General features: G+C 38.7%; 1 protein-coding gene across 2 annotated transcripts in view; it reads left to right on the top strand.

Annotated features, from left to right (window-relative positions):
- RMI1 (recQ-mediated instability protein (DUF1767)) overlaps positions 1-14,584 on the top strand; it is a 321,867-nt gene that overhangs the window by 213,412 nt on the left and 93,871 nt on the right. The window contains exons 6-7 of one of the 2 annotated variants that reach the window (XR_016264378.1): positions 7,963-8,073; positions 8,183-8,311. Coding sequence is in view for 1 of the 2 variants with exons in the window: in XM_089447983.1 (XP_089304109.1) it covers positions 7,963-8,073; positions 8,183-8,352 (281 nt within the window). In the remaining variant the exon portion in view is untranslated. Of the gene's footprint in view, positions 1-7,962; positions 8,074-8,182; positions 8,353-14,584 lie in introns of both variants that reach the window. The other variant, XM_089447983.1, reaches the window with a different exon arrangement.

The following is a 14,584-nucleotide window of genomic DNA, read 5'->3' as shown; positions in this document are numbered from 1 at the left end:
CCCATTCTTTCCTCTGAATCCCCCCATTAATCCATGTCTAAATGTGTCTAAGAAAAGGAAGAAAAAATACCAAACAACTTAATGAAAGCCATACCTTCGGGGTTGGAAGGCCCACCTTCAAACATATAATAATAATAGATGGGCGAGGGCACATGATAGCTGGGTCAGGTGGCAGAGAATGGTGGCACATCGAGTTATTTGGTGGCTGCAAGGGGCTGCTGGCTGCCGGCACAAGGCATATTTACGAGAGAAATTCTCCAAGGGGTGTCACCCACTAGTGGTGGGTAACAAGACCTAAGGGCCAACCCTTAGGAGGTGATTTTTGAAGGCTTCTACACTCAACTTGGCACCAAGAAGCCTCAACGCATGCCCTAGGAGGGCCTACGCATGGATGACATCAACATATTCTCCCTTACAACTCACATGTGTGGGTAGATTTTTATGTTTTAGCCTTGGCTAGTAGGTCGACCTGTGACCTATCCCAATCATTGTGACATAATTTAATGTTTAGGTGGCTTTTTGGCTAAAATAGACATTCAAACTCCTCATATAAATGGAGGAGATCATTCATTTGTATATCTTCATCACATACTTGAGTATTTCGACCTACTTGAGCAATTCAACCTTCTTTTCTTGTTGATAACTTGGATCTATGAATGCATTTTGATATTTGGAGCTGATTTGTTTGCTTTTGGAGCTATTGCCTTGGATCACTGGATGGATTATCTTGTAAGTGTGCATTTTATTGGAATAATCTTTTCTTTATGTCTAATGTATGGAATACATTGCATCTAGGGTTTTCTATTGCGCCCTAAATTGTTAAAAAAGTTATTTGATAGAATCTAGATGTCATAACTGCATAAATAACTGATGAATAACATGTGAATGATATCGTAGTGGTGAACTTTGATTAGCTCTCCCATAAGACTCCTTGATTCACTGTAGAGGTAATTGTTAGGGTTTTTGGTGCTAGGGCATCATCTATTCTTCCTCCTTAACAACTTATTAGCCATCCAATCAAATCATAGACTCCATACTCCCAAGGAGCCAGGCATTGACATATATTGTTGGTGATCAAACACACTTTTACTCCATAAACTATTCTCCTTTCTCTCTTTACTCAATTCGGCCCCTTTAAGTCCATGCTCCCAAACTAGGGCTTGGCGTGAATGGCTTGGCAAAGGATATTTTTGGGATTGGAGAGTCTAAATGCCAAGGGCATAGCTAGTTGCCACAAAATCAAACTTCTTGGTAGACATTCACTTCAATTTTGTCCATAAATTTTCTTTCCCTAGTTGTTTACCCTGGGGTAAACCGTAGCTTGGTGTTGCTTCAAGTTAGGGGCTTATTTGAGGGTTTCATGCACCTTCTTGTTGAAAACCATTGTTAGAAATCCTTCCTTAGCATCCTGACCTTGGGCCTTCCCAACTCTTAGCCATTCTATCAAACCCTAGGTCGTAGATTGCCTTCGTTAGGTCTCTATAAAGAATGCGAATTGCCTCCTATTGGAGTCTTGAGCCGATATTGTGTCTTTCTTGTAGAAGCCCTCACCATGTTACCTTATACCGTGAACTTGGAATATTAGGTTACTTGTTCAATGTTCGCATATCGAGACTCCTCCCTTTAGCGAAAATCCGTAAAGAGCAGTGGGTTTTGGTTATGGTGATAGTGGGCCACTACCCCATTGTTGTCTCTTGGTCTAGTTATAACCTTAAAGGGTACTCGTCTCCAAGGCTTGCTAAATTTTGTGGCAACAGGTCCATTATCCTAGGACGAGAGTCCGTAGGTTCAGATTAATTTATTATAATGAAAATGAAATTAACTCAAATAGATTACAGAAAAACACACATAAAAATCAGACACAAAATATTGATGAAAAAAACTTCAGCCTCATGCTTCTCACGTATTCTCTCTCATTCTCATTCATTTAAAAATAATTGAATATAGTGTTACAAATAAATAGATGAGAGATAGTGTTCTCAAGATAGTGTGTGCTATCTTAGACACTTTTGGTTGAGATAATTTCTCCTTTGGTTGAGATAATTTCTCACCAGACACACACCAATATAGGAATTACCTAAACTAACTCCTATCTTAGAGGAACAACCCAAGAGTTAGGCACAAATTCCTAACTTGGAATATTTAATTTATTTATTTATTTTTGGATTTATTATTGTTTTGTGAGAGAGGCTAACATTCCCCCCTTCAATGATAAATCCAAAATAAGAACGAGGAACCATCTTCCAAGTTCTCATGTTGATCCTCAAAAACATTGCCTGAAAAAACCGCCAAAACTAGATGCTGGAAAAAACTCAAATCTGAAGAGAACATGAATCAGCTGCATGCTTGATTCATCTCTGAATGTCGCTTGACAACTCCATCACGTGCCAAGCCGCAAAAGGATCCAACTGTCCTGTGCTTGAAAACAGCATCTGGTGTCCACTGACACAACGCCCACTGGCGTATTTGCTGATGATGATTGCCCATTGGCTGAATATGTCGAAAAACAACTCAATGTTGCTTTTGCTATGATGAAAGCTTGCTCACTACTGCTTTGGCTGTCGATCGCCCACTGGCGAATTTGCTGATGCTCACTGCTGATGACAAATGCCCACTGGCTGATGAAGATGCCCACTGGCTGCTTCGCTGATGTTGTCGAGACTTTCAGTCTGACAACCACTTGTCAATTTCATTGACATTTTCCCCCCTTTGTCAGCTGAAAGGAGAGACAATCTTCTCCAAAATATATTTGAACTCCCCCCCTTCAGGTGTAGGAGAGTTTCACTGTTGTACTCCCTCGTGTAGGAGAGTTTCACTGTTGTACTCCCTCGTTCAACTACATAAGAGTACCATCATTGGTTCACTGCTGGCTGCACTATGTGTGATTGTAGTCGGTTGTAGAACTGAGATAACCGTTTGACTGTGGATGACCATTCCCAAGGATCGATCCATTCATAATATCTTCATTCTGGTTGATTTTTGTTGGTTGCAACATTTTTATGAGGAATGATTGGGCTTGCCACAATGGCGACAAGGATGGAGATCAAAACACTGATCTTCCATATGACCGGTTCTTTGACAATGAGAACATTTCAGTTGGACATCAACTTTAGGTTGCGTGCAATTCTGTTTGTCTGCAACTTTCTCGGAACCTGCCGAGGTGTGTTGTGCAAGAAATCCTGCATTGACGAACTTAATTGGCTTGAAATAATTTGGGATATGTAAGTTGGTGTCATCAGTGACATATCCTAAGCCTCGTCGATTCTTGTTATTTTGAATTTCTTCCCAGGGCTTGATGATGGGTTTGGAAGAAATTTGAAGTGGAACAACTTCGACACTTGAAGTTGTTGGGATGAATGACTTATCATCTGGATGCTTCAAAGACTTGAAAGTATCACTCTTTTCTTGCAATTCATTCCTTTGAAGTTGCGACTCGAGTTGAAGAAACTCAATGGTTTCATGTGTTTGTCGTAGATGCCGCGAAAGATCAGCAAGAGTTTCTTTGCTGATGTGCACCCTATCTTCATCACTGGACATGATCAAATTGTGAAGAATGTTTAACAACTGAATATGTTGCGCCATCTAAACTTGCTCACTTGAAATCAGGCTCTCTTGTCGTAGATGTCGTGCTTTGAACTGTTTCACTTGATTTTGTTACTGGAATGACCGACTCGCTTGCTATGGGACTTGAATGGCATGCTCACTTGATTTGTTGCTTATTGCACTTGCTGGGAACACTTGCTAGAGTTGTAGAAATTTCTTGCTTAAACTTTGGAATTCACGATTGCTTGATGACGATCGTGTTTGCATGAATGCTCACTTGCCTTACTTGATGATTTTACGCTCACTTGAAGGAATAGCCACGCTCGCTTGATGTCGATCTCAAATTGCTTGATTGGTGTTAGAGTTGAACTTGTTTGGTTGCTTTGATGGTTGCTGTAATGAACTTCACTCTGGCTCGCTTGAAGGTTTGAACTTTGTACTGTTTTGACGCAAATTGCTTGAATGAATACTCACGCTCGCTTGTAGGAGATGTGAACTTGTTGTTTGTTTCATTTAGAGTTAAAACTCGTGGACTCACTTGAGTGTGCTTTAAAGGAAGGGTGTTGAACACTGTCGAAAATGCACCCAAAAAAGCTTACAATGATTTCAATGACTCATTACAATGAATTCAATTTGACTCAATTCAAGACTTGGGTGTCGGTTTCAACCGAGAATGCACCCTTACAATTCAATGTAATTTGAGTTTGATTACAAGTTCAATAATGTTGATGTAGACTGTGCTCTGAAACGTTGAAATTTACAGATTCATTAACTTGATTGTAGTGATGTAGACTTTGCTTTGAAATGCTGGAGTTTGCAGATTCATGAACTTGATTGTATTGAGTGATTTTGTTTGTTGAGGTAGAATGCCGATGTTGAAAACTTTGATTATTTGTTGTAGTGTTGATCTTGCAGCTATGTGTTGTGCTTGCTTTATGTATGCGATATTAGATGAAATTATTGATGTGTCACAACTAGACACAGATCAAAAAGCAAAAACATGAATCCATAAAACACATGCGCCATCAAGCACACATAGTGTACCTTAGGTCCCCTTATTAAATTTCGGGCGGATCTAGGACACATCAACACCAAAAAAAATGATATCTTTATTAATCACTGAGTACATCTAAAGCAATGATAATGCCAAAACCAGATCGAAAATCAAGCTCCGAACTGAATCAATAGATTACAATCAAAGTTGCAATTCTCATTTATGCACTAGTTACCCAAATTGGACCCAACAAAAATGCATGACAACGGGTGGATTGAAGTAAACCGTCAATCTCTAATTAATGACTAGAGCATACCGTCGTTTGTTTGTCCTTTAAAATTAGGCGTTTTATGATAGGATTTTCTACTGTGTTGTAGTAAATGTATCAAACTACAACAGACTCTTATTAGTAGACATCAATCATGAATATTTGGCGCTAACTATTCCAAAGGGATAAAAACTCAACAAGGTGCAAACTAACTGCTTTCCTTCAAGCAAATACCTCATCACTGGATCTTAGGAAGACATCAAAGTCAATCAACTCAAATCTGGAAATATTCACGTGGAATAATTCCATTCAGACCTCAGAGTATTAGGAAAATAGATCTCTGGCCGCTATTAATATGGAGTTGGGGGAGATTATCAACTTCTGACTCACGCAATACCTCTCAGGAGAAAAGAAAGACAATACAAGGAAATTTTGGGCTAGTTTTGTTCCTCTTGAGGAAAGAAATGGACATGGTCTATATGTTCAAATGCAATATCAGATCAATAACTTTCTTAAAATGGTAATTGAGAGAGTAATATATGCCCCTGCTGCAGAGATTCCATGAATTCCATGACCTCGATGCCAAGGATGCTTGCTAACTCTTAGAATCTTTCCCGGAAGCGAACCAATACTGAACCAGTCCCTGCATTATGGTCTACTGCATACTCTGCTCTCATTAAACCAATTTAACACCAAGACCATAAGAAGCACCATGACCAACTCGGCGAAAGAACTCTGTTGGGTTTCCTTTCACATCTTTTGAGCTACCCAAGTCCATTCCATACTCAACAAACGCATAAGTATGGGTATGGGTATTCATAATCGATTATTCAAAATCGATCTTGCAGATTTCAAAACGCTCTTCTTAACACCTTTAAAACACTGTCAAACACACTGGAATGAATGTAAAATGTTTGAAGGGGTGTTTGAACTCTAGTTCTTATTGCTGGAGGATGCTGGTTCAAATGCCAGACTCGATTTGGATCAAATGCAAATACCTTTAGGAGAACGCTGGTTCAGATAAAAAACTGAAAACGCAATGAATTATGAAAAATACGCAGCAATTTATACTTGCATTGGAATTTAAGAATCGATGGCTATAACAATCGACCATCACAGCAAACACCCAACATTCATATCAACCATCACGGCAATTAATCGATGTCCTAACATTCATATCGATTATCACAGCAAAGAACCCAAACTTCAATCGATTATCACAGGAAAAAAATCGATGGCCATAACATTCACATCGATTTCTTTTTGCACAACGATTCTGCTCAGCTTATCGTGTTATTTTCAGATAACGCGCCAAATGTCGAATGTATAATCACTGAACAGACTCACACCAATCAGCGATTCCACGCAGGGAAAACACTTACAGTTTTCTTATGAGACACGCACTGGTAAGAATCGTTAACACACAGTTTATTCCTGCGTACAGTCCAGAACTAACGCAGCTTGGAATCGATGACTGTCATTGTACTTTTCAGCCTCAGGAAATCGGTCCACTACTTCAACGCTGATTCGGTTCTTGCTGAACATTGCAGAATCAACTTTATCAATTATTGCTTCAATAACCCAGCTCCAACTTTATTCATCAGCATCTGGCTCTGCACAACACGCTGTCACAGTTTGTCTCTGCGCCAATACACAGTCTCTCAATCCCAAAGTGAAAAAACCGTGTGCTCTGATACCACATAATGAAAATGAAATTAACTCAAATAGATTACAGAAAAACACACATAGAAATCAGACACAAAATATTGACGAAAAAAACTTCAGCCTCATGCTTCTCACGTATTCTCTCTCATTCTCATTCATTTAAAAATAATTGAATATAGTGTTACAAATAAATAGATGAGAGTTAGTGTTCTCAAGATAGTGTGTGCTATCTTAGACACTTTTGGTTGAGATAATTTCTCCTTTGGTTGAGATAATTTCTCACCAGACACACACCAATATAGGAATTACCTAAACTAACTCCTATCTTAGAGGAACAACCCAAGAGTTAGGCACAAATTCCTAACTTGGAATATTTAATTTATTTATTTATTTTTGGATTTATTATTGTTTTGTGAGAGAGGCTAACATATTAATGAAGAACCATGATTGGGCATGATTCTATGTGTCATATGTGATTGAGATTGGTTGTGTAATTGTGCTTCCATTGAAGATTTTATTAGAAACATAGCTGTGTGTTTATTCAATAGCTTTTATGCTAGGAATTAAATGCCAGGTTTTGGATTAAGAAACTAACATGGTATCAAAGCTAGTTTCTCTGAAGAAAACATATCTCGGAATTGTAATAGCCAAGGTTTGTATAGGATCACTGGGCCATGTTTGTTCATGAATACAAAGGTGAGGAAATTTTTTTATGGGATGAAGGAATTTGGTCGTACAGTGGTACAAACATGGAAATTGTTTTCCATGTGCTGAAGACAAATTATTTTTCTGGGCTTGAATTTTTTGCTAAAAAGTAAATATTAAAAACAAGTAATAAGAAAATATAGGGAGGCTAATCTTATGAATCTTAAGCAGTGTTGCGAACATCCTGATAATATCTTGATTTTATCTCGAAATCATGATTTTTTGGCCGAGCCGAAGTTTGCTGATTTTTAAAGATATTTTTATGGTAGCTTAATTTTGCTGATGTTTGCTGATTTTTTACTGATATTTCCCTGATTTCCCGATATTTTGGTTTTCTGGACCCTTGCCGATTTTACCCCAATGCCGATGTTCGCAACATTGCTCTTAAGAGTCATCTCATATGTTTTGGAAGAGAAATGTTGGACAGTAACATTCATTCTTATATTAGCATCTTGCAAATTGTGGTTAAGCGTCAATAGAAGTTGTTGCTGAAATTCTTGACCATATCACCTTGTGGGGGAAAATCCAAGTGACAGTGTCCCCACGATTCATTCTTGTGAATGAAAAGATGGAAAGCTACAACAAGTTGTAGGTTCCAGGGCCAGGACCATGAATTCTACAATTTTGCATATTTTGTTGGTTATTTGACTGAAAATTGACAATGGGGTGGTAATCAAGTAACAAACAGTACATTGCATATTTCTTTTAAAGCAAGTCAATTGCTGAGTTATTGTTGTCTAGTGGTATGCTTATCTCATTTTAATGTGAATATGCATGTGTATTGCAGTGTATCTTGACTGGAGTAAAAGAGTTTCAATTTAAGGAACGTGATAAATTCAACCTTTTTGTTTATGTGGATGATGGAAGCCTCATTTCAGAGGTTCTTATCGACCATCAGGTGTGTTTAAGATGTTTAGAATATTTCTGCTGTTGGATGTTCGTTACACATTGAGTCATGGATAAACATCTAATTCGGCATATATATTTGACTCTCTTGATATATTTAGGTAGTCCAAAACATCATTGGCCACTCTCCTAGGCAGGTGACTGCTTTGCTAATGAGTGGTGACCAACAGAGTGTGCATACTATAAAGGAGAAGATGAAGCGATTCCAACTATTTTTGAAAAATTTTGAGGTGGTTTCTATTTCTGTAATGCTCCTTTATATGGTGGCTAGGTATGCAGGGTTGCAACAACAATATCCCGTTTGAAAGGGTCTTACATCAATTCTACATTTTTTTAATGATGGCTTGGTGGTTGAGATATTATTACTTCAATGTTTTTAATGTAGAAAGTTTAGCTTTTGCAATGAAGTTATTTTGTATCTAGTATTTTTCTAAGGGTTTGAAAGTTCAATGATTTTTTTAATTAAGTAATATGTCTATCCATATGTTTAGTAATTTTATTTTTGATGTTATCAATGCTTCTTCTAAAGCTATCTGAAATACACTGGTACCATGTTGAACTTTCTGTTTGTTGACTTGAATGGAAATTCAGAAATTTCACCTCTCGTTGGAGGCTTCCTGGATCTAATTCCTGAGAGCTAGCAGCCTTAGGGCTGATTTGAAATATTTAATTATAGTAGTGAAGAGGTGCAAATAATTCACTTCACTTCAATTGGAATCACTAGGCAGCTGAAGAGAAAAGATACCAAACAAGTGTAGTCCTATGTCAACATGATGCAGCCCTTGGGGCAAATGTTTCATGCATATGACAGATGTGAAATAATTTTATTAGACGTAAATCTGCCCCCTTTATCTTTAAGATATATGTTCAATTGCTTAACCATTTCAGCCCTGCGTTATGTCAAACTAGCATGAGCAAGTGTTGGAATTTCCCTATTCAAGAAGACAATACAAACTGAAAATCAGATCTGCAAGTACACAATATTCAGACAGTTGAAACTCTTCATTAATATATATAAGGGATGAAGTACATATACATACATCTTATCGCAAGTTGGTGCAATCTCAAGCTCCCCAAACCTTAGTTAGAAAAACCATGAAAAGCCTAGCTGCGAACTAAGGCTGCTTGGAAGTGGGTGTGGAAGTGGGGAGCGAAGCGGAAGTGGCAGCGGGGAGCGACAATTTTCAGAAGCTTCCTAGTCAGGAGCGAATCAAAAGCAAATTTTATATAATATATACTTTTATATATTTTGATGCATATATGTCAACAAAAGCATGTAGAATGATGAATTAGTTATAAAAAGTATAAAAACATGGATTGCACCATATAACATCAATCATCTAGTAGTTATAATCTTCATCAACCACAGGTCTACGAATTACAAGTTCTCATTTATATAGCATGTAAGGGTGCACATAACCAAAATAACATCGAATGCAATCCATCTCTGAACCAAAATTACAACAACAAATAGGCTCTAGATGGCCTCTAACATCCAAAAAAATCATGCTACAACAAATACCTATATATCATCAAAATCATTGCCTATCCTGGGATTTGTTACCCACCACCAGTGGGTGACCACTATAGGAGAAATTTTCTCCTAGACTTGTCTTCATCCAATAGGCCCTTGCAACCACCAAATAGCTCAATGTGCCATTATTCTCCACCACTTGAGGCAACCATTGTGTCCTCCCTCATCTTTTATGATCGTATGTTCGAAGGTAGGCCTTCCAACCCCGAAGGTATCACTTTTCATTATGTAATTCGGTGTTTATGCTTGCTTTTCTTGGGCACATTTGGGCATGGATTAGTGGGGGGATTCGGCAGAAAGAACAAACTTTGACTTGTACTCTTGCTCCCTTACGTCATCTTGAGAGTTAATCCTAGATCCTAGTCTTGTGGGATCTCTTCTATGAGCTATTAGCTTTAGGAGTGGCACTACATGGGAAACCTTGATTTTGGTTGTGTGGTCCCACTTCCAGACACTTCATTTCTAACTTCCCTTCACTCATTACAACCCCTTTCACATATTTTCCCATCTGGGTCCACAAGGTGTTAGCATCCCTCTCCCCTTGTCCACACCTTGGGTCGAGCTTGGAACGATGCCCTAGAGGTTGATGTAGCTAAAAAAGAAAGATAAAAGCATAATTTGGCCACATACAACAAGAAATGTACCACAAAATGCAAAAGATGGCCGGGACAAAAGAATTTAGCAGGTGGGCAAAAGCCAAACATGAGTTCTACCCCTTGTCAATATGGTCATCACCGTGGTTCCTAGGGCCCTTATGAGTGCTCCCAGCATCATTAAGGAACCTGTTAGTGTCGGTCTTGAGCCCTCCATCAGTGATCAATAACTCTTTGCATATGCATTTATAGGTGTCTCATCAGTGTCAGTCTTGCATTCCGCTAGGCATGCCATAACACTGAATGGAGGAGCTGGTCTTTGTTCCCTTCTTGGCTTTGCTGGATCAGGTCATACAACAATGTAATTGAGTCATACTTGTTTTTGTTTTTGTCTTGAGGTCCCATGGTCTTAGGTCTAGGGTTTTGAGTCAAAATCTTTTCAAGGTCATGAGTCATGGTCAGCAAGTGCCCAGCAAGCCGGAAGGAGTTTTGTACATATGTTTCATTATCATTTTCTTCAGCTACAGTTCATTTTATGCCTTGGATTTAAAAACCCTGTTTTTAAGTCCAAGGCCATGTGGAATTTGAAAAAAATAAAGAAATTCTCAAAAATTTGTAAAAGTGCCGGCAATAACCCTGGTTCCTTCACTACAGTCCCTCAGGCGGTCAACCTGCAAAAAGAACGGAGTCAAACGCATCAAGAGAGCTCATTTCAGGACAAAAAGACTCTAAACAGTGTTAAAAAGCAAAAGCAAGTTGAAAACATTAGAAAGTGGGTTCTAAAGTTAATTTTTTTTTTAAAGTGACCCTATAAAAGCTAATTTCCCTCTCAATTCACTCTTATTGTGCATTTGAAAGTCAAAAAATTTGTGTTAGAGGCAAAAGGAGGCAATTCGGGCAAGTTTCTGCAAGTTCCAAGGTTAGAAGTGGTGCGCGACCATTCTGGACAGGTGCGCGACCACCTGGGTGCGCGCGACCAAACGGAGGCCAAAGCGCAGTGTTAAATAACACAGGCGCGACCAGTTACAGGGGCGCGACCAGTCTGAGCCCGTGCGCGACCAGAACTTCTGTTTGCCCTAAAAACTCACTCAAACGCTGAAATCACCCTCAAATTCTCTCAAGTTATTAAGGTATGCCTCATTCACATGTTTGATGATGGTGTTGGGATTGGAAAGGAAGGTAATGATCATAAATTTTGTGCAAGAAATCCATAAAGAAATAGGTTAAATGAATAGTTGTTTTTGCAAGCAATATGTGTGACAATTTGTTATTTTTCAAGGAAATTTTTCCCTTTGTCCCTCCTTTTATTTCCCCATACAAATTGCATATGTTAACATGTCAAACTTATTGATCTCATTTGCAAGTCAATTATACAAATCCTACCCCTAAATCATTTGCAAACCCTAGTCCTTTCAAACCCTATAAACCCTACCTTTTCCCCATGTATAATGATCAAACCCTAAGCACTAGTAACACAGCAAAATGCCTACGTAAATGTACAGCAAAAGAATGAAAAGAAACATTATAAAAAACAAATAAAAAAGTGATGACAAGGCATGCACTCAAAAAATTGTAAAAACAGTGAAATTTGCCATTTTGCATAGCCTCAGAAAAAACAAAGGAAAAGGGTCATCTCGTGTATATGTCAAAGACTTCAAAGCTCAATAAGGTCATGACAAAATTTCATTTGCATAGACATCAAAGAAATCAGACTTGCTGTGGTTAGGGTTTGCAGTAACATGGTATCTTTTTCCCCTCCTCAAAACTCTGTTTTTTCCCCTACCTAATTCCCTATGTAAACCCTAATTCAATTGCTTGTCCCTTCAGTTAAACTCCCTAGGCAATTGAATATCCCTCCCTATGATCAAATCACACAGTGAAACCCTAATTACTCATGGCAAATGAAAAAATAAGGCTGCCTCTGTTTTAAATGAATTGCTGTTACAAAAATTGATTGGCAGCAGACTTTGTTGATGGGTTCCATTATCCCCCCTAAACCTAATCCCTAATATCCTCTATTTTCCCTCATTCCTATGATACAATCCCCTCTCCCTTCCACTGTAAAATGATCACAACAACCCCTTCCCTTCCTCTTACAATCAGAAACCCTAAATCCCTGTTTCCCAAAGCATCAAATGGTCATTTTGAAATTATGAAAAACAGAGTATGCTCCTCAATGACATTCAAAACAAATTGAAATGAGCTGCCTGTTACTTGTATATAGATGATGCTGCCTTATCCCCCTATGCTTATGACATCCTCCCCTCCATCATGATGATTTTCATTGTCCTTTCCCTTGGTGATTAAAAATCACAGTTTCCCTAAATAAAGTATTGATTTGCAAATGGTGAGAGATGGAATGACATGTTTAGCATTATGTGATGTTTTTCTTCAGAATTCCCTGTTTATGTATATATTTTTCCCTTTCCTATATGTAAATTCCCTCCCCTAACATTTCCCTCATGATGTTTCCCCTTGAAAACAGCATACTTCACAGCATTTTGCAGGCAGGGCAGCGGTCAATTTGACTTGTTTATTCCACCTTGCTCAATAACACCATGTCAACCACTGAGACTAATGAGCAAGGTGATGACCGGTCTTCTTCTACAGAGGTTGAGACACAGCAGAGGCCTCGTAAGGGTGGCAAAGGTGTTCATCATAGAGGTTACATGTTTGCAAGGCAAAAATGAAAATTCTCCAAAGGAAGCTGTCAGAGGCCCCGAAGAAGAAGAAAAGGACAAATCCACTCCGCATCTTGGCTGAGGCATCTCTCACTCATCATGGTACTGATCAGCCTTGATCTAGCATCAAAATGTGAAAATTTTGAGAATTTTGGAGCATTTTGGAAATTTTTGGTAAAATTACAGGTTTTGCCCACGGTTTGGTCTCACCCCGGGTGAGACCATTTTGGAGGACTGCTCGGAATTTTGAAAACTTGGCATTTTTGGAAAGGGCATGCAAAAAGAAAAATTACCAATGCTTGGGAGAAGCCTGGTTTTGAGTTTTGAGCCTCCAAAAGCTCAAAATACATCAAAAAAAATGACTTTCTGCCCACTTTTTGAGTTGCAGAAAGTGACCTTGGGAGAAATGGTTTTTGAGGGGTCAAATCAACACCAAATTCAGAAATTCCACTTGGGATGGAAAGTAGACAGGCCAAGCTTTCCAATGAGCCATCTTGCACCTGATTTGGACCAGTGAAACCCACTCAAAAACAGCTGTGAAGGGGCGCGACCAGAACTTCCAGATTTGCCAGAATTGACCTTTTTGGTCAAAAAACGCTGTTTTGACTATGGTTGACTATTTTTACTTGTAGATGAAGGATAAATGTAATATTTTCATGGCACTTTGATAGATTTTATCTCTCTTTACCCTTCTAGAAGCTTCCATGATGTAAAAAGTGAAAAATTAATGCATGGATAAGTTAGCTAAGTAATAGAGGCAAGTTGTTTGGCTGCCTATTTTCTAGTTCTTAGTTTACAATTAGTTCAAACTGCTCCTAGGAAGCTGAGCTCGACCCCTAGAGGTGGGGAAAGGAGTTAGATGGTCTATATTATGCCTTCTCTTACTCATTTTTCAAGGTTGGAGGTTGGACTCTTGTGTAAGGAAGCTTTATTGTATATTGTGCATCTATTTCTGCAATTGAAGGCAAGGAAAGCCAGGGTTTTACAGACATCTTTGAGGATTCTTGTGGATCTGATTGTTGATGGTGTGTTCTCTACATGTTCTTGTAAGTTTGTTTATGTGTTTCACATCTCTCTTATGCTTCTAAATTGGACAGATGAAGTGGTAAAGTTTGAACTCATGTTTTGACATGCTCAGCTTTTTAGTTTGTTCAATTTTAATGTTTTCTACTGTCTAGAGAGGATTCGAATTGTGTGTTTGCCCTCTTTAGCTTCTCCTCTATCATCTCTGATCATCCATCTCAGATTAAGACATCAGCACTCATTCCTACCTTGCCCCTTAGATCCCCCTGTGAAAACTGTGCTCAATCCCCGCACCTTGAATTGCACTTCCACCAATTGCCACCAAAACCCCCACAAATCATCAAATCAAACCCCCTATCAATTTACTAGCCTAAAATCTTTATTTTTAATTGGTCAGCCTAAACATATTGAAAGATCTATCAAATCTGACCCGAGAGAGCCTTCTCATACCTCGTAGGGCTAGCTACGAGGTGAAATGGTTTGATGTAGCCTTGATGATTTACCTTTTCAGCCTAGGGTGAAATCTCAAGCGCTAACAGAACCCATGATTGTCCCAACCCCTGGTGGGTGATGAACTGCCCAACCTTAAGGGGGTAATCACTGCTACATCATACACATCATGCTCTCAGTCTCATCCCCTGGAGCCCCAAGTAGTAAAAGGAAGAAAAATCA

Source organism: Pinus tabuliformis, chromosome X, assembly GCF_031772625.1.
Source record: "Pinus tabuliformis cultivar Carrire ecotype Pingquan chromosome X, CPIR1, whole genome shotgun sequence".
In the NCBI taxonomy this organism is placed as follows: Eukaryota; Viridiplantae; Streptophyta; class Pinopsida; order Pinales; family Pinaceae; genus Pinus; species Pinus tabuliformis.
This window is presented reverse-complemented; position numbering and strand designations above follow the sequence as displayed.